The 20,066-nt window shown below is 49.2% G+C and overlaps 1 protein-coding gene, 1 long non-coding RNA gene and 1 pseudogene across 2 annotated transcripts; all 3 read left to right on the top strand.

Annotated features, from left to right (window-relative positions):
* Positions 1–1,272: 1,272 nt before the first annotated feature.
* Positions 1,273–5,701, top strand: LOC144274642 (uncharacterized). The gene is given in 6 exon segments (XM_077833625.1): positions 1,273–1,520; positions 2,078–2,204; positions 2,720–2,833; positions 3,171–4,343; positions 4,346–4,687; positions 4,690–5,701. Coding segments are annotated over 6 exon segments (1,965 nt in total). The 5' UTR covers positions 1,273–1,397; the 3' UTR covers positions 4,776–5,701.
* Positions 5,702–7,489: 1,788 nt separating this feature from the next.
* LOC144274643 (uncharacterized) lies at positions 7,490–9,379 on the top strand. Its single transcript, XR_013347908.1, has 2 exons — positions 7,490–7,811; positions 8,797–9,379. It is a non-coding gene; the product is annotated as an uncharacterized LOC144274643 (long non-coding RNA).
* Positions 9,380–13,891: 4,512 nt separating this feature from the next.
* LOC144274136 (zinc finger protein RFP-like) lies at positions 13,892–19,280 on the top strand (annotated as a pseudogene).
* Positions 19,281–20,066: the final 786 nt, after the last annotated feature.

Below are 20,066 nucleotides of genomic sequence, written 5' to 3'. Positions count from 1 at the left end.
CCCTGCCTGGGACTAGGAGCTGGGGATAACAATGGGTACAGCTGGTGGGGGGTGAGCCCTCCTCGCATTGTAGGGACAGGACCCTAACCCCTGAGCACCCCCAACATCCCCCCCCACTGAGCATGTGGCCCCAGCCTCTCCAGCCCCAGAGCCCATGGAGGGCGCATAGCCCCAGTCTGAACCCCAGGGGCAGCCGAAGGAGAAGCCTGACATGCTCCTCACAGGGGCCGTGCACCCCACCTCCGCAGTCAACTGTGACTCTCAGCCAGCTTGGAAAACAGAAGGGTTTATTGGTCGCTGGGAAGGCGGCACAGAACAGAGCTTGTTAGCACAGAAATCAAGAGCGTTCGGCAACGTCTGGCTTGGGGGGAATCCAGAGTCTTGAGTCCTGGGCTCTCCCCGCTGAGTCCCAAACCAGGAGACTGAGCCGCTTCCAGCCCCCCATCCTCACTGACACCCAGCTGCCCCTCCCCCATGCTTTCTCTCTTTCCCAGGAAAACAGGTCACCTGGCCTCCCCCTCTCTCTTTGTTCTCCAACATCTTCGGCTGGCTCCTTGCAGAGGATGAGCTCTGGCCATCGCTTGCCAAGATAGAGAATTTTGGCCATTCTCTATGCCCAGCAGCCACTCTGCCATCACGCCTGCCCTCTAGAGGTCTCTGCAATGATCACACCCCTGTATCCCACCAGCTTGGTACTTGTGTAACACATGGGGAAACTGAGGCACACACACAGTATTCAGAGAAAACATTAAGAACAATCCCGCTTCATCAACCCCTCTGAGACCAGCCCAGGGGCACTTTCTCCAGTGGCTGGAACCACTTTGACCATACCAGCCCCTGAACCTGAGCCTGCAGATGATGGAGAGACCCAAGACAATGGGGCAGCCGCCAGTTCTCCCAGGGCGAGGGAAGAAGACAAAAAGGGAGAGTGGAGAGACTTGAAGGGGCAGCAGGAGCAGGAAGTGGGGAGGGAGGTTCCCAGCTCTGCCCAGATTCATTCCCTGCACCCCCGCGGCAGTCAGCTCTCCTGGGAACAAGGGCAGGAGCTGAGAGAGGAAAAGCCAGTTGCTCACTCTGCTGAGCACCGCACCACTTAGGGAGACGGGGGAGAGCTAGAGAGGGTCACAATACACTGTGGGGCAGTACCCTGAAGTGACTCCTTTGATTCTGCTCTTTTTCCAGCGTTTGGCTCAGAGATGCTGCTCTGGGGAGGTTTAGAAGGGACGTGGTGGGTTAGTTCTAAGCAGGGGGGGAGGGAGGGTGAGGCTGGTGGTGTGGCCGGGGAGGTAATGAACTAACTGGGTTTGTTCCCAGCATGGCAGTCATAGAATCAGAGCGTCTGTCTGCAGGGAGAGAGCCTGGGGGGAATCGGGGAGTGACATGGACTCCAGCCCCTTATGAAACCTGCCCAATCTCCCTGCTCCTCCGACAGGCTGAGGAATCGCGTCCACGTTTCGCTCCAGATTGTCCCATCTTGCAGGGGACAGGGCAGGGAAATGGCTGTGATGGAGCCAGCTGAGGTAGGGGATTTTCAGGGAGCTTTTGGTGGTGGGGGAGGGGCATCGTAGAGGGGTTAATCACCCGGGGTGGGACGGGGTGTGATAAACTTGCTGGAACATGATCGACCTGGGCCTGATTCTCTGAACAGGCCCACTGGTGGGTAGGGGGGAAGGGGGAAACATTCCCCCATTTCTGAAACAGGGAACAGCCCCCCTGGGCAGGGCTGGGAAAATGGACCAGACTCCCAGTGTTGGAGCCTGACCCACTGGCCAGAGGCTGCTGTGAAATTCAAAGGGAAGCTGTCGGGATTCCTGTCCCTGTCCCCAGCTCCGGCTCAGAGCTCTGCCTCCCATCTCAGCCTGTTGCTGGCAGGTATGTGGGAAATGTGAAGAGCCTGCCCTGCTCCATCTGCTGGAGGGTGGGGATAAGAAGTTCTCACCTTCTCCCCACCCCCTGGAGCCTCCTGGCTGCTCTGAGCAGGGTGGGGGGAGGAATCTGCTTCTCTCACCCTTCTCCCCCGTAACTAGTGGGATTGTGGCTGGGGCAGCAGATGCTTAGTGGGCAACTCTTGTTCCAGATGCTGGTGACCTTCGAGGAGGTGGCTGTGTATTTCACCCAGGGGCAGGGGGCTCTGCTGGATCCCGCTCAGAGAGCCCTCTACAGGGACGTCATGCGGGAGAATTACGAGACAGTGACCTCGCTGGGTAAGGGATTCGTGGCTCCTTGGTTATTGGAAGCTGCGGGGTGCGGGGAGGGTTTGTGTGTCTGGCACCGCTGAGGTTCTTCCCTCATCACACTCCAATGAGACCAGGGTGTCATAACCTAAGGCACATACTAAATCATCCCCACCAGAGCCCCGTAGCTTGCAAGGTGAAGAACTCTTGTATTGTCCTGTCTGTGTTGTTTCTCGGTCACTCACAGAATCCCTCTTCTCTCTCCTCCTTGGGAACAGCTCCAGTCATGTGGAGGGCTCTGGGCTTCGCAGGTTTAGAAATAGGCAGGGGTTTAACACGAGAGCTGGGTGTGCATCACAATTCCCCTCACCTCCCCAGACATCTGCCTCCCCCGAGGGGGCTCAGTGACCTCGTTCCCGTCCCTTTGGATTCCACGTTCTCCCAGCACAGCACGGGGACAGGTGCCACCCACGGAATGTCCTTTCTGACAGACGCTCTCTCAGTCCTCCATACCCTCCTCTGATCTGAATTGACCACCTGTACAGGATTCCCCCTTCCCAAACCTGACCTGATCGCCCAACTGGAACGAGGGGAAGAGCCGTGGGTGCCCGATCTCCAGGCTGGTGAGGAAAGAGAGATCCCGAGAGTCACCCACACAGGTGAGGACTGACACAGAAACCATCTGGGGAATGAAGGAAAAAATTGAGAATCCCAGAAATGTGGTATCAGTAAGTTCCCTCAGTTCCTTCCTCATCTCACCCAGGGCAGGGCTGCAGTCAGGAGCTATCACTGACATTGTTTCCCACGTGTCCTGTTACTTGCAGGTGTTTCCTTCCCAACGTTCCTTCTCTGTGAAAGTTTGGGTGGGATTTGGAGGCAGAATCCAATTGCTCCATCTGTGCAGCTTTACTATGTTGGGTTTTCCCTCGGTGCTATTCCTCTTAATTTTTCCCTAGCAAAATGACTCCTGTCTGGATTGTCTCTCTGTCCCAGCAGGTGATGAGAGAGTGAGTGAAAACGAGGAGGGGAATCAACAGCAGGAGATTCCTGGGTACAGGGAATCACAGGGCACCTTTGTGGGAAGACCCCATAAGTGCTTAAACTGTGGAAAAAGTTTCATATGGAGGTCACAACTTGTTTTACATCATCGAATCCACACAGGAAAGAGACCCCACAAGTGCTTAGACTGTGGGAAAAGTTTCATACGGAGGTCAAACCTTCTTATACATCAGGCAATCCACACCGGAGAGAGACCCCATAAGTGCTTAGACTGTGGGAGAAGTTTCACACGGAGGTCAGACCTTGTTAAACATCAAGCAGTCCACACTGGAGAGAGACCTCATAAGTGCTTAGATTGTGGAAAAAGTTTCATACGGAGGTCACACCTTGTTAGACATCAGGCAATCCACAAAGGAGAGAGACCCTATAAGTGCTTAGACTGTGGGAGAAGTTTCACACGGAGGTCAGACCTTGTTATACATCAAGCAGTCCACACTGGAGAGAGACCTCATAAGTGCTTAGACTGTGGGAAAAGTTTCATACGGAGGTCAGACCTTGTTAAACATCAAGCAGTCCACACTGGAGAGAGACCTCATAAGTGCTTAGATTGTGGAAAAAGTTTTATACAGCGATCAACCCTACTTGATCATCAGGCAATCCACACTGGAGAGAGAGCCCAAAAATGCTTAATCTGTGGAAAAAGTTTCATACGGAGGTCAGATCTTGTTAAACATCAAGCAGTCCACACTGGAGAGAGACCTCATAAATGCTTAGATTGTGGAAAAAGTTTCATACAGAGTTCAGTCCTCGCAAAACATCAGCTAATCCACACAGGAAAGAAATCCCATAAATGTTTGGACTGTGGGAAAAGTTTTATACGGAGGTCAGACCTTCTTAAACATCAGGCAATCCACACAGGAGAGAGACCTCATAAGTGCTTAGACTGTGGGAAAAGTTTCATACAGAGATCCTGCCTTGTTAGACATCAGGCAATCCACACAGGAGAGAGACCTCATCAGTGCTTAGACTGTGGGAAAAGTTTCATACAGAGGTCCCACCTTGTTAAACATCAGGCAATCCACACTGGAGAGAGACCTCATCAGTGCTTAGACTGTGGGAAAAGTTTCATACAGAGGTCCCACCTTGTTAGACACCAGGCAATCCACACTGGGAGAGAGCCCATAAGTGCTTAGACTGTGGAAAAAGTTTCATAATGCTGTCAACCGTACTTGACCATCAGGCAATCCACGCTGGAGAGAGACCCCTTAAATGTTTAATCTGTGAAAAAAGTTACATAGAGAGGTCCCGCCTTGTTAGACACCAGGCAATCCACACTGGGGAGAGAGCCCATAAGTGCTTAATCTGTGGAAAAAGTTTCATATGGAGGTCTGACCTTGTTAAACATCAGGCAATCCACACTGGAGAGAGACCTCATAAGTGTTTGGACTGTGGGAAAAGTTTCATACGGAGGTCAAACCTTCTTACACATCAGGCAATCCACACCAGAGAGAGCCCCCAAAGTGCTTAGACTGTGGGGAAAGTTTCATACATAGGTCCCACCTTGTTAAACATCAAGCAATCCATACAAGAGGGAGACCATAAGACTCTTGGAAAGGTTTCAGAAACAGATTAGCCCTTCTAAAGATCAGGCTATCCACACACACGAGAGAACCCCGTAAGTGCTTAGACTATGGAAAAATGTTTCAAATAGATGTCATCCCTTGTTTTACATCAGAGAATTCACACAGAGGAGTGACCCCATAACAGCTTAGCCTGTGAAAGACCTTTTAAATGGAGGTCAGAACTTGTTTCAAATTAGGCAATTCACACAGGAGAGAGACCCTATAAGTGTTTGGACCATGTGAAAAGTTTCACACAAAGATCGAATCTTATAACACTCAGAAGATCCACACAGGAGAGAGACTGCATCAGTGCTCAGACTGGAAAAAGTTTCCTACATAGGTCAGACCTTGTTAAACATCAGCTAATCCACAGAGAAGAGAGATCCCTTAAGAGCTTAGGCTGTGGGTAAAGTTTTATAAGGAGCTCAGCTCATGTTTTAGATCAGAGAATCCACACAGGAGACCCCATAAGTGCTCAGACTATGGAGAAACTTTCATACCGTGGTCAAGGCTTCTTAATTATCAGGCAGTCCTCAAAAGAGGGAGACTCCGTAAGTGCTTAGACTGTGGAAAAAGTTTCATACAGAGGTCAGACTTTGTTAAACATCAGACAATCCACACTGAAGAGAGGTCCGATAAGTGCTTAGACCAGGGGTGGGCAAACTTTTTGGCCCGAGGACCACATCGGGGTTGAAAACTTGTATGGAGGGCTGCGTCAGGGAAGGCTGTGCCTCCCCAAACAACCTGGACCCGCCTCCATCTGACCCCCTCCCACTTCCTGCCTTCTGACTGCCCCCCTCAGTATCCCTGATCCATCCAATCCCTCCTGCTTCTTGTCCCCTGACCGCCCCCTCCAGAGACCCCCCACCCACCCCTAACCACCCCCCAGGACCTCATCCCCTATCTAAACCCCCTGACTGCCCCCTCCAGGGGCCCCTGCCCCAAACCACCCCCCCAGAACCCCACCCCCTTCCCAATCCCCCATTCTCCCTGTCCCCTGACTGCCCTAACCCCTATCCACACCCCTGCCCCCTGACAGGCCCCCGGGACTCCCACACCTATCCAATCCCCCCCATGTACCCCATCCCCTGACCGCCCCCCCCCCAACAGCCCCCGTCCCCTTACTCCCCCCTGGGACTCCCTGCCCCTTATCCAACCCTCCGGCCCCGGCCCCCTTACCACGCTGCTGGTGGCCCGGCAGGAGCCAGACACGCTGCACCACTCTCCCGGAGGAGCACGCAGCCCCACCCCTCAGAGCGCTGCCCACACGGTGCGCTGAGGCTCCGGGAGAGCGGGGAAGGTAGGGGATGGGCTGGGAGCAGCCTCCCCCACCGGGCGCTCAGGCAGGCCGGATGTGGCCCGCAGCCCGTAGTTTGGCCACCCCTGGCTTAGACTGTGGGATACATTTCAGAAACTGATGAGTCCTTGTTCTACATCAAGGAATCCACAAGACTCCATAAGTGCTTGGACTGAGCAAAAGTTGTACACAGAGATCACACCTCATTAAACACGGGAAAATTCACACACGATCTAAACTTCTGTGACACCTGGCCCAAAAGAGTTAAGAACCTTGCAGGCTAATTGACCCAGATTCAACCTTTAGAGACATGTTAGAAAAGTGTGTAAATGGTATTTGGGGCCACTCCAAGTAATATAGAGTAGAACTTTGAAATGTAAACTGGTGTTGTTAAAATATTGGAAGAAGATAGTAGGGCTGTTGATTAATTGCAGTTAACTCGCGTGATTAACTCAAAAAAATTCATCGGGGTTAGAAAAATTAATCTCAATGAATCACATTGTAAAACAATAGAATACCAGTTGGAATTTGTTAAATGTTTTTGGATATTTTTCTGCGTTTTCTCATATGTTGATTTCTCACAACAAAGAATAGAAAGTGTAGAGTGCTCACTTTATATTATTTTTTATTACAAATATTTGTACTATAAACATTCAAAACAAAAATAGTATTTTTCAATTCACCTCATACAAGTACTGTAGTGAAATCTCTTTATCAGGAAAGTGTAACTTAGAAACATAGATGATTTTAATTATATAAGTGCACTCAAAAATAAAGCAATTAAGACCTTTAGAGACTAGAAGTCCACTCAGTGCTACTTCTTTTTCTGCCAATCGCTAAGGCTTGGTCTATGCTACGAGTTTATGTTGGATTTAGCAGCGTTAAATCGAATTAACCCTGCACCCGTCCACACAATGAAGCCATTTTTTCGACATAAAAAAAGGGCTCTTAAAACCGATTTCTGTACTCCTCCCCAATGAGGGGATTAGCGCTGAAATCGACATCGCTGTTTCGAATTAGGGTTAGTGTGGATGCAATTCAAAGGTAGTGGCCTCTGGGAGCTATCCCACAGTGCACCATTGTGACCGCTCTGGACAGCACTCTGAACTCGGATGCACTGGCCAGGTGTACAGGAAAAGCCCCAGGAACTTTTGTAACTCATTTCCTGTTCGCCCCAGGCGAGTTCATCAGCACAGGTGACCATGCAGTCTCAGAATTGAAAAAGAGCTCCAGCATGGACCAAACAGGACGTACTCGATCTGATCGCTGTATGGGGAGAGGAATCCGTGCTATCAGAACAACGTTCCAAAAGACGAAATGCCAAAACATTTCAAAAAATCTCCGAGGCCATGAGGGACACAGGCTACAGCAGGGACGCAACACAGTGCCGCGTGAAACTTAAGGAGCTCAGACAAGCGTACCAGAAAACCAAAGAATCAAACGGACGCTCCGGGACAGAGCCCCAGACATGCTGCTTCTACGCTGAGCTGCATGCCATTCTAGGGGGGGCCGCCACCACTACCCCACTCCTGTCCGTGGACTCCGAGGATGGGATACTCTCCTCCATGCCTGAGGATTTTGCAGATGGGGAAAATGAGGAGGAGGAGGACGAGCTTAAGGAGAGCACACAGCACACCGTTCTCCCCGACAGCCAGGATCTTTTTATCACCCTGACTGAAATACCCTCCCAACCCAACCAAGCCAGAGAAGGGACCTCTGGTGAGTTTACCCTTTTAAATATAATACATGTTATAAAAGCAAGCATTTTTTAATGATTAAGTAGCCCTGAGGACGGGGGATGCATTCGTGGCCAGTATTGCTCCTGGAAAAGTCTGTTAACGTGTCTGGGGTTGGAGTGGAAATCCTCCAGAGACGTCTCCATGAAGCTCTCCTGGAGGTACTCTAAAAGCCTTTGCAGAAGGTTTCTGGGGAGAGCAGCCTTATTCCGTCCTCCATGGTAGGACACTTTACCACGCCATGCTAGTAGCAAGTAATCTGGTATCATTGCATGACAAAGCCTGGCAGCGTATGGTCCCGGTGTTTGCTGGCATTCAAGCAACATCCATTCTTTATCTCTCTGTGTTATCCTCAGGAGAGTGATATCATTCATGGTAACCTAGTTGAAATAGGGGAATTTAATTAAGGCGACATTGAGAGGTGGCCATTCCTACTGGGCTGTTTGCCTGTGGCTGAAAGGAAATCCTCCCCACAGCTAGCCACACGGTGGAGGTAGGGGGGAGCTTTGGCGCTGAGCTGTTCATGTTTGGCTAGCAGGGATCTTCCCTGATACCAGCCACACAGTGTGGGGAGAGATAAAGCAATCATCCCAGAAAATTGAATGGCGGGGCGGGTTAGTTTGGTTTTTGCTGCTGCACGTTAACAGGAAAACCGCAGCATTAAATGGCCAACTCAACCTGCTTTGCTTGGTGTAGGAGAGGAGGGCGCTGCTGTTATGAAGGTTGCAGAAGCCGAAAAACTATGGCTTACCGTGGCCGCCTGCAAGCCGAATTCTGCTGCCCGGCGCGGCGTGTGTGATCTCGAACCCCAAAGCCGCAGGCCCTCAGTATAAGATGCAAAATGCGACCTCGTACCAAAATCACATGTGCTCTGTAATGTGAATCGTTTAGTTCACCGTGGAAGAGTATAGCCATTGTTCTGTAAAATGTATCTTTTAAAATACTTCACTCCCTTTTTTTCCCTCCAGCAGCTGCCAATGTTTCAAGCCTCCCTCCTCCGTCCCAAAGGCTATCTCAGATAAGGCGGCGAAAAAAACGCACGCGCAATGAAATGTTCTCTGAGCTCATGCAGTCGTCTGGCACTGACAGAGCTCAGCAGAATGTGTGGAGGGACACAATAGCAGAGTACAGGAAAGTGGCCGATGAACGTGAGGAGAGGTGGTGGCAGGAAGATCAGAGGAGACATGAGGCAATGCTGGGGCTACTGCAGGATCAAACGGACATGCTCCGGCCTCTGGTGGAGGTTCATGAACGTCAGCAGGATCACAGACTGCCGCTGCAGCCGCTGTTTAATTGCCCTCCCTCCTCCCCAAGTTCCATAGCCTCCTCACCCAGATGCCCAAGAACATGGGGGGAGGGAGGTGGGGAGGCTCCGGGCACCCAACCACTTCACCCCAGTGGACAGCCCAAGCAACAGAAGGCTGTCATTCAAGAAGTTTTAAAGTGGCCTTTTCCTTCCCTCCTGCCTTCTTCCCATACCTCACCTGGGCTACCTTGTGAGTTATCTCCCTATTTTTATAATCAATTAATAAAGAATACATGTTTTTTAAATGATAGTGACTTTATTTCCCTTGCAAGCAAGCTGTGATCGAAGGGGGAAGGGTGGGTGGCTAACAGGGAATTTAGAGGCAACCAAGGGGGCGGGTTTTCATCAAGGAGAAACAAACAGAAGTGTCACACGGTACCCTGGCCAGTCATGAAACTGGTTTTCAAAGCTTCTCTCATGTGCACCACTTCCTGCTGTGCTCTTCTAACCTCCCTGGTGTCTGGCTGCGCGTATTCAGTGGCCAGGCGATTGGCCTCAACCTCCCACCCTGCCATAAACGTCTCCCCCTTTACTCTCACAGAGATTGTGGAGCACACAGCAAGCAGCAATAACAATGGGAATATTGGTTTCGCTGAGGTCTGAGCGAGTCAGTAAACTGCGCCAGCGACCCTTTAAACATCCAAATGCACACTCTACCACCATTCTGCACTTGCTCAGCCTATAGTTGAACAGCTCCTGACTACTGTCCAAGGTGCCTGAGTACGGTTTCATGAGCCAGGGCATTAAGGGGTAGGCTGGGTCCCCAGGGATAACTGTAGGCATTTCAACATCCCCAACAGTTATTTTCTGGTGTGGGACGTAAATCCCTTCCTGCAGCCATTGAAACAGATCAGAGTTCCTGAAGACACGAGCATCATGAACCTTTCCTGGCCATCCCACGTTGATGTTAGTGAAATGTCCCTTGTGATCCACCAGTGCTTGCAGCACCATTGAAAAGTACCCCTTGCGGTTTATGTACTGGCTGCCCTGGTGGTCCGGTTCCAAGATAGGGATATGCATTCCGTATATAGCCCCACCACAGTTAGGGAATCCCATTGCAGCAAAGCCATCTCGTGTGACCTGCACATTTCCCAGAGTCACTACCTTTGATAGCAGCAGCTCAATGATTATGTTGGCTACTTGCATCTCAGCAACCCCCACAGTAGATTTGCCCACTCCAAATTGATTCCCGACTTACTGGTAGCTGTCTGGCATTGCAACATTCATTCATAAAATCAGTTACCCCAGTAACTGGTTAATTGAGTTTCACTTTCAATCCAATTGCTGCTTAAATCACTGAAACTTGAACTGTTTCAACATTGTAACTTCTGCTCACTGTTTGCCATTTCTTACACTTGTCCATATTGTAACTCAAACTCCATTTTAATTTGTCCCAAACTCCATTTTAAAAATGCTTACTCCATTTTGCAAAAGCCTAATGTAATCTTATTAGTTTAGTTTAGATGTGTGAATGAGGTATGTATGGATGATGGAATCAACCTCTAGCCCCAGCCTGTCCTGATAAAATAAAGTGTAAACACCCAGTGTCTGAAGATGCGGACAACAGCCCTGACAAAGTAAGACGAGTCCACCCTCAAAAGAAAAGAACAAAAGTACAATTGAAGAAACATCAAAGCCAGGTCCTAGGCTGAAAGTCATGTTTGCAATTGACGGGTGATCAATCACACCGAACCTAGAGGCAGCGTGACACAGCAAGACCTATAGACTCTAGATTGAAACTAAAGCCTACAAAAAAGGATGGATGAGATGGAAGACTTTGGAGGGTACCATTCTGCAGCCAACATGGAAGGGCATCGGTGCATGCCCAACAGAGACCCAGCTCTTCCTTGTGCCCGGCTTTCCTGGCCAGTTAGCCGTCACAGGCATCGAACCCAAGATATTAGTTATTGGTTATAAATCAAATTGCGTTATCATAATAAACATGGCATTTTCTTGTCTTGTCCCCTGAAATGATCCTGTGTAGTTTTCTTGGCATAACAACCTTGAGAGATCATCAAGTCCAGTCCCCTGCCCTCACAGCAGGATCAAGCACCATCTAGATTATCCCTGGTAGATGTCTATCCAACCTGTTCTTAAATATCTCCAGTGATGGGGATTCCAGAACCTCCCTAGGCAATTTATTCCAGTGTTTCACCACCCTGACAGTTAGGAAGTTTTCCTAATGTCCAACCTAAACCTCCCTTGCTGCAATTTAAGTCCATTGCTTCTTGTCCTATCATCAGAGCTCAAGGAGAACAATTTTTCTCCCTTCTCCCTGTAACACCCTTTTAGATACTTGAAAACTGCTATCATGTCCCCCCTCAGTCTTCTCTTTTCTAAACTAAACAAGCCCAATTCTTTCAGTCTTCCCTCATAGCTCATGTTTTCTAGGCCTTTTATCGTTTTTGTTGCTCTTCTCTGGACCTTCTCCAATTTTTCCACATCTTTCTTGAAATGTGGTGCCCAGAACTGGAGACAATACTCCAGTTGATGCCTAATCAATACAGAGTAGAACGGTAGAATGGCCTCTTGTATCTTGCTCACAACACTCCTGTTAATGCATCCCAGAATCATGTTTGCTTTTTTTGCAACAGTGTCACACTGTTCACTCATATTTAGCTTGTAGTCCACTATGACCCCTAGATCCCTTTCTGCAATACTTATATTTACTTAGTCAATAATCCAAATAGTTTTCTTTAAAACCATAGGCACCAACTTTTCCCGGCGCTGGTGGGTGCTCAACCCCCATTCCCCGCCCTGACTCCACCTCTGCCCCACCCCCATTCCAACCCCTTCCCCAAAGTCCCTCCCCAACTCCACCTCCTCCCTGCACCTATTGGACCCCTTCCCCAAATCCCTGTCCCGGCCCCGCCTCTTCCCCAAGGGCGCCGCGTTCCCCCTCCTCTCCCTCCCTCCCAGCACTTGCCTCCGCGAAACAGCTGTTTTGCAGCGGGAAGCGCTGGGAGCTAGGGGGAGAAGCGGGGAAGGGACGCTCAGGGGAGGAGGCAGAGTAGAGGTGGAGGTGAGCTGGGGCGGGGAGCTGCCAGTGGGTGCAGAGCACTCACTAATTTTTTCCCCTGAGTGAGTGATCCAGCCCCAGAGCACCCATGGAGTCGGCACCTATGCTTAAAACATGAACAATTTGAACAATCTCTATTAGAGATCTCTATTCCTCCATAGCTAAAGCCCTCCATAATTACAGCTAGCTGACATTTTTCACACAGAAATGTTTCTCATCTGAAAGTGTGGCTTCAGGAAAATCAGGGTTTCCCTGGAAATGTTGCTTTTTACGACAATAGGCTAGATTCTGATCAGGAGAATCAACATGTAATTGCAAATTGTGGAATCATTTCAATTGCAGTCGAAAATGTCTGTCCACATTTTCTGTTTCCACATTTCTGCAGGGAAACATTAGAGAATATTTCGTTCCGGAAAACATCTTAACCCCTGTAGCTCAGCATCAGCTCATTTATATTAAGGGTGAAAGATCAAGTTACAACACATAATGTGAAAATGTTCAGTCCATGACGAAACAGAAAGATCTCCAAAAATATCATGTCCAAGAATAATCTAGAGATCATGTAGCCACTGTGCTGGCCCTGTATATGATGGAAACCACTTCAAGCCAGGGGGTGCTGCATCCCCAGTACCCCTATTTCCAGCACTTAAAACTTACTTTTAAAGGCTCTGTATCTGACTGAAAATATTTCTTAGACCAAGAGTCTTGGTCAGCATTTGAAACCCAAACATTGGAGCATTAGGACATTGAAAGGGAAATGAATTAAAGTTGTAGAACTGCTTTCTTTCCAGTGTCTTGTGGTGTTTAGATGTTGCTTGTAATGCTTAGAATTGGGAGCACTGGCTGTTGGGAGTCTAAAAGGACAGGAAACAGGAAGGAGGGGGAGGAGTTGAAGAGGCTGAAGGAGAGCTACTGGGGTGATATTTAAAAGTTTTTCTCTGCAAGGAAGAGAGCTAGAAACATCCTTTGTTTAGAAAACAGAAGCCGAACGCCTCACCTCATCACCTGCATCCAGGAGGTGGGGCTTCAACAAACACAACAAATATTGCAAGACTCATGATAAAATCATGAAAGTTGGTGACGCTGCAGCCCCTTTACGCTGAGCCAGAGCAGCCCTTATTGTAAATGAGAATCAGGTCTTGAAAACATGGATTTCAGCTTAACCAAGCTTTTAGCCTGTGAGTTTAATATCACTGGGGTGGAAGGATTAGCTTTTTACTGATATAGCTGTATACACACAAACCAATGGCAAAATATTTCAATTGATAATAAATGAAAATTACAGATATGGAAATTAAGGACAACGCTGCTTGAAAACTTATTCAGGTTTGATTTAAGGAGAGTTACTTTGCATATTTTGACAGGGGATGTTGACAGTCTGTGTTTTCATGGTTATAAAGCCCTCACTTTTTGAATCTCAGTGTCTACTGTCATTAAAGAATTCTTGACTGACCCACTATTGTCGTATCCCCCCATAATTTCCCACAAGTGAAAATTTAAGTTGATAAAAATTGGGGGGGAAATGCTGAGACCCAGATTTTTGTGCAACTGTGAAAATGTAACTTAATAAATATTGAAAAAATACTGTAAAATATATATACATAATTCTTTCAAGCCTAAATATCGCTCCAGACACACAGCCCCTGCTCATGCAAGCTCTTTATGACAGGGGGATCCTGGGTATATTTCTGAGCTCAGGAAAGTGAAGCCAACCCTGTTACACTGCCCAGAGGGAACCATGGCCTCAGAGAACCCTGTGGAATGTCTCCAGGATGAAGTTGCTTGTCCCATTTGTCTGGAGTATTTTAAGGACCCAGTGATTATAGACTGGGCACAATTTCTGCCCAGCCTACATCAGCCAGTGCTGGGAGGGATCCAATACAGCCGCCTCTTGCCCTCAGTGCAGAGAAACTGTGCAACAGAGAAACCTCAGGCCCAACAAGCAGCTGGCAAACATGGTAGAAATCGCCAAGCGGCTGAGTTTCCAGGCAGCAAAGGGAGCAGGAGGTGGTGGGGTGTGTGGGGAACACCAGGAGGCTCTGAAACTGTTCTGTGAAGAGGATCAAACCCCCATCTGTGTGGTGTGTGACAGATCCCAGGCTCACCGCGCTCCTAAGGTGTTTCCCATGGAGGAGGCTGCCCAGGAGTCCTGTCAAGTTGCTGTGAAGTTTAATGGGCAATAACTTTAGATTTTAATGACAGGTTAATTTCACTGCAAGTTGCCGTCACAAGTGTATCTGTATCATGCAGCTCTGCAAAGCCTTCACTGTATGGGAGCTGCTATTATAAATAAATAATAATAAAGAAAATAAATGATCTGGCAGAGTGGCAAGAAAGGCAAAAAAAAAAAATAAAGTCTTTAAAGATACCTGACATGGGAAACCTTTAACTGAGAAGTTGAATCCTTGTCAAACCCAACTTCCACTGGTGAAACAAGGGAACTTTTTACAGAACAGAAGCTGTTCAATGATCAGTGCAGCTTAAAACACAAGAGCTGCAGGCCTGTCTATATTTGCGAGTTGGGAGTTTGCCCTAACACTTAGTCCCGCTCTGTCACACCAGTGCAGTCCCCAGGGCTTCAGAGCTGAAATTCAACTGGGAGTTGGGCTCCTTGGAGAATCCCAGCTCATATTTGGAGCCCGGTTGGTTTCTGGGATTAGTATCACTTCTGTAATCTGAAAACCACCTTAATTGATTCACCACCATGTGACTCCAGTTTCCTGTTATGTGCTATGCTACTAATTAGTGAATGAATAAATACCAGTCAAACTCAGATAATTGAGGTCTCTCTCTAATCTATAAAATGACTGAATTGGAAACAAGTTGGAATATGACACTCTCTCTATTTCCGTTGTTCGGTTTCATTCCCTTGGTGCCCCGATGTCATAAATCCATTAGGACAAACAGTCACCTTGGGTTTGGGTGGAAAAACATCCCCCTACCCACCCTTCTGAACCCTCAGAATGAAACCTCCCAAATAATTTCTCTTTCTACAGGAAAAAATTCAGTACGTTTCTCCATGATCCTAGATTTTCTGTGTTAGGTTCATGTGCAGAATCTAAGCTCTTGTGTCAGTGAATGAGTTAATTTCTAGCCCTTGTGACTTTCCCTGTCTGCGTCATTTCTTGGGTTGGTGAATTCTTTGATTTCTTTTTTCCCTTGGAACTTCTGTCAGTGTAATGCTGAGTCCTGCCTCCTGCTGCTCTGGATCTCCATTCTCAGAGGCCATTGATAACACAACGTCCTAAGCACGTCAGACATGGAAACATCCCTTTCCAGATACATTGGGGAGAAATGAAAGAGGTGTAAGAGAATCCTCTCCCAAGTAACCACAGGGTAGAATCAAGTGTCAGAAATCTTAGGTTTGCAAAGAAATTCTCCCTCCTGCACACTCAGCACTCCATAAAAGACCCCAGGCTGCTTTCTTGTCCCTGACCAGCCCTTTCCCTGTTGCTTTACAGAAACAGACACAAGAGGAGAGGCAGAAAATTGTTTCTGAATTTCAGCAACTGAGGCAGTTCCTGGAGCAACAAGAGTGACTCCTGCTGGCCCGGCTGGAAAAGCTGGACAAGGAGATAGTGAAGATACAGAAAGAAAATGACACCATACTCTCGGATGAGATTTCCCGTCTCAGTGAGCTGATGAGTGAGCTGGAGGGGAAGTATCAGAAGCCAGCAAGTGAATTCCTGCAGGTGAGACTGAGTTAGAAACATTGGAGATCCCCACACAGGGAAGGGAGGACTTCAGAATCATAAGCACGGGGGTCCAGCAGTCAGAGATCTCACTGTAACTTGGCGTGTACATTGCTGACATGTGAATGACAACTGGTCATTGCAGAATTAAAGACACAGAGATATGCGAGAAGGGAAAGCCCCATTAGCTCAGGGAATCCATGGCCTCTGTTCCCTATATTTGCAAAATCCCTTCCCTGGGAACCACTGCCTCTGTCAAGTGGGACTGACATTCTCTCTCTCTCTCTCTCTCTCTTCTCTAGGATGTCAGATGCACCTTGAGCAGGTACATGGCTCTCTCTCACTCCCCCTCACACTTCACAATGCTGGGAAAGAGCTTGGTGATGGTGATGGTGGTGGTGATGATGATGTTAGCACCGCATCTCCCAAGGGCTCTACAGCAAAATGTGTAGGGAAGGTCACATTTTGGATGCAAATCTTTCTGATCTGTTTAATCCTGAGGTTCTCACCATATTACAGAAGACTCTGGAATTCTCCATTCAGTGGGAAAGACTGACCCAGTATTTCCTGGAGATGTCACATCGCTCGGGGAGTGGCTGCCTCAAGATTGTGGGGATGGAATATGGGCCTATCATTGCTGGGGTACTGGACACCATTCAGCCCAGGGCAGCAGCGATCAAGAGTCTTTCCCACGTGAGGGCTGTTTGAAGCCCTGTGTGGAATGAGCTGGGGAGTGGGGAGCTAGTGTCTCAATCTAGTTCCTAGAGGACAGATTTCTACAACACTTCACCTGGGAACCTCCTGTCCCTCAGAGCATGGAGGCCAAGGAGTGAATTGGCCACGGAGACTCAATTGCCTCCTTTTATCCCCAGAGCTGGTCTCTCCAGGACAGAGTTGAAGAATATTAATGAGACCTTTGGGGGAAGATTTCACGACCACAGCCTGTGCTCCACCTGCTCTGACTCCAGGCCCATTAGAGCAGCAGCTTTCACTAACAACAAATTATAACGTGTCACTAAATGAAATGTACAAACGTGAAGTTTTCTCTCCAGGTGGGAGAAGGGGAAGTTCCAGCAGCCAGTGGAGATTTCTCCTGAACTAGAAGCGAGACTCAACAATTTCTCCCAGAAAACTGTTGCCCTAATGGAGATTCTGAGGAAATGCAAAGGTGCTGAGAAGGGATCTAGGTGGGGAAAGTGGGATGAGCCCCTGAGACTGTGGGAGGGGATGGGCTCTGGCCACGGGGGTCATATCTATTGAATGACAGGAAAGCAATTGAGCTGGTGTAACAGGTGCCCAGGTGTCAGGACGTCTCACATTCATTCATGAGTTAACAAAGGTCACAACATTGAGGCCCAAATTTAGCAAAATGGCCTAATTTTGAGTCCCTGATTTTCTCTCCCAACTGGCAAAGCCCGTGGGGGTCACAGACACAGGGATGCTACTCTGGCTGCATCTCAGGACTTGCCTTGCCTGTGCCAAGGTCTGCACGGGCCTCTGGAGCCACTGACTGGGGGAGTCGCAAACTGCCCGCTCTATTTCTCTGCCAATTAGGGTGAATTTGGCCCATTGAGCCAACACTCTCCCAGCTCCAATCTCAACACTTATTAAACAATTTTATTATTCTTTGGAGGACGAGGGCCCCATTGTGCTGAGCTCTGTAGAGATGCTGAGTGAATAAACCCAAGGGACCTACAACTACGAGCCCTGAGCCTGCAAACTCTTAACATCCCATTAATGTCAAAGGGACCAAATTTCAGAGTAACAGCCGTGTTAGTCTGTATTTGCAAAAAGAAAAGGAGTACTTGTGGCACCTTAGCGACCAACCAATTTATTTGAGCATAAGCTTTCGTTAGTACAGCTCACTTCATCGGATGCAACAAAGGGACCAAAGTCTGCTAAAGTCTTTGCAGGATCTGGGTCTCGGGTCTGAGAAAAGGCAATAGGCGAATGAGACAAACCAGCTGGAGTCTGGAGGTTGGGAGGGGCTGATGAGAGGAAAGGAAATCTCTCTGACAGATTGTATCTCCTAGGGTGGTTGTGAGACCTAATGGCTGTTGCTTTCATTGCTGTGAGATGCCTGAATGAGAGAGGTAAAAGAAGGTTTCAGATTTGTTTATATTTATATTAAAGATCTGAGTGTGTCCCTGTCCCTCTCTGTTTCTCTGTCAAAATTCAAACCAAGTTAGGTCAGTTAAGAGTGGGGATATTGTTACAAACATGAAAGCAAGAAATCTCGCCTCTTTTCGCCTTTCCCCCTCCAGACACTCTGCCATTTGCACTGGGGACAAAAAGAGGGGAAACCCTAGGAGCACAAAGACAGGGTGAGGTTGCAGGTGGAAACGGTCTTTAAATTATAAGAAAATTCCCATGAAAACACATTGCACCTAAAGTTACCAACCAAACCAACACCAGTCATGACACACCCAGCACTACAATGAAGCCATGAAATCCAGAGGAGATCCCGAGCTGAAGTCACACAAAAGATCCTGACACCAACCTTAGTGCTGAGTTCATGCCTATGCTGATGAACAGAAACACTCTCCCTGAGCAGCATCCAAACACCCTTAACTCTGACCATGGGGTTCTCATGGACATTCACAGAACCTTTAATACTAAATTGAGAGCTCTCTGCCCTGAGGGCTGACACATCCCCCTCCTTTACCCCAGTTTCTCTGCTGCTGGGAATGGAGAAGGCCCAGCAGGGGAAGCTGAGAGCTGAAGCTTCTTCAGGCAAATGAGAAACAGAGTGGGGAACTCCAGTGACATCTCTGCTCAGTCTCAGGTGCCCAGCACAGAGGCAGCTCCCTGGGATCCAGGCCCGTCCCAGCCAGAACAGGGCTGCTGGGGAGAGTGAAAAATGGTCCCAGCCTCCCCCAGGGCTGAGCTCTGCCACAAATGCTCTGATTCTCTCTCCCCCACAGCGAATGTGACTCTGGATCCAGACACGGCTCATCCCAACCTTGTGCTGTCTGAGGATTTGAAAAGTGGGAAGTGGGAAGAAATGCAGCAGCATCTGCCCGACAACCCTGAGAGATTTCACACTGAGCCCTCTATGCTGGGCTGTGAGGGATTCATCTCGGGGAGACATTGCTGGGAGGTGGAGGTGGGGGATGAGGGATCCTGGGTTGTGGGGTTGGCCAGAGAGTCTGTGAGGAGGAAGGGAGAGATATGCCCCAAATAGGGGATCTGGGCTGTGGGGTATGCGCTGGATCAGTTCTGGGCTCTCACCTCCCCTGTGACCACTCTGCCCCTGAGTTGGGTCCCCAGCAGGATCCGGGTTTGTCTGGACTGTGACCGGGGGCAGGTGACATTTATTGATGCTGGTGACGAGGCCCCGATCTTCACTTTCCTGCCGGGCTCCGTCCCTGGGGCGAGAATCTGACCCTGTCTCTGGGTGGTGGGGGTAATTCCCGGCTCAGACTGTGTCCCTGAGACACGGGGGAAGAGGGGCAGGGCCATCCCTAGGGGGCTGTGGGGCCTGGGACAACTCCCCCTCAGCCCCAGCCCTGCCCCCACTCCACCCCTTCCCCTAAGTCTCCGCCCCACTTCTTCCTGCCCCTGCTCTGTCCCCTCCCCACTCCCATTCCACCTCTTCCCCTGCGCCCCTGCCTGCCCCTCGCCTCTTTCTGACTTCCACCCCCTCCCCTGGGGGCCCTGAGATCAGCCTCTCTGGCCTTAGACCATAGGCTCTATGACCTCCTCCTGTGGCCTTTCTGTCATGCTTTCTCTATGACCCTGGAAGTTGCATCAGGTCTCAGCTCTGTGCAGTCTCTGGACTATCAAACCATAGAGAGCATTGAGTGAGGGAGGCAGAGAGGTCAATTTCACTGCCCCCGGGACTGTGCAGACTCTTTGCCACTGTCCTCTGTGATCCAAGGGGACTCTGAGGATCCTGGGTCAGCCACTGCCACTGAGGCATGAGGGGGAACAGCCCCATGGGAAAGCAAAAATGGGCTTCTCTAGCCCCAGTCCTCCTAGCGCCTATGACCTGAACCATTCCCATCTACCCAGCCTTCTAGCTCGTCTCTGTGCCCCTGGAGGACCCCTGTCTACCCAAAGCCGGATACCTCATCTCTATGGCCCCTGGAAGCTCCTCCCTCTCCCTCCCTGCCACCCCAGGGATGGGAGGGGGAAGAACTTTAATTTCCACCTGTGATGTTTGAATTTTGAAGGCAGATGTGGGATTTTTTTCCCTTAAATTGGTTGTGTGAACCCAAC

The sequence above is a fragment of the Eretmochelys imbricata genome, chromosome 14 (assembly GCF_965152235.1).
Source record: "Eretmochelys imbricata isolate rEreImb1 chromosome 14, rEreImb1.hap1, whole genome shotgun sequence".
NCBI lineage: Eukaryota > Metazoa > Chordata > Testudines > Cheloniidae > Eretmochelys > Eretmochelys imbricata.
The sequence above is the reverse complement of the archived record's forward strand: the minus strand, read 5'-3'. Positions and strand labels throughout refer to the sequence as shown.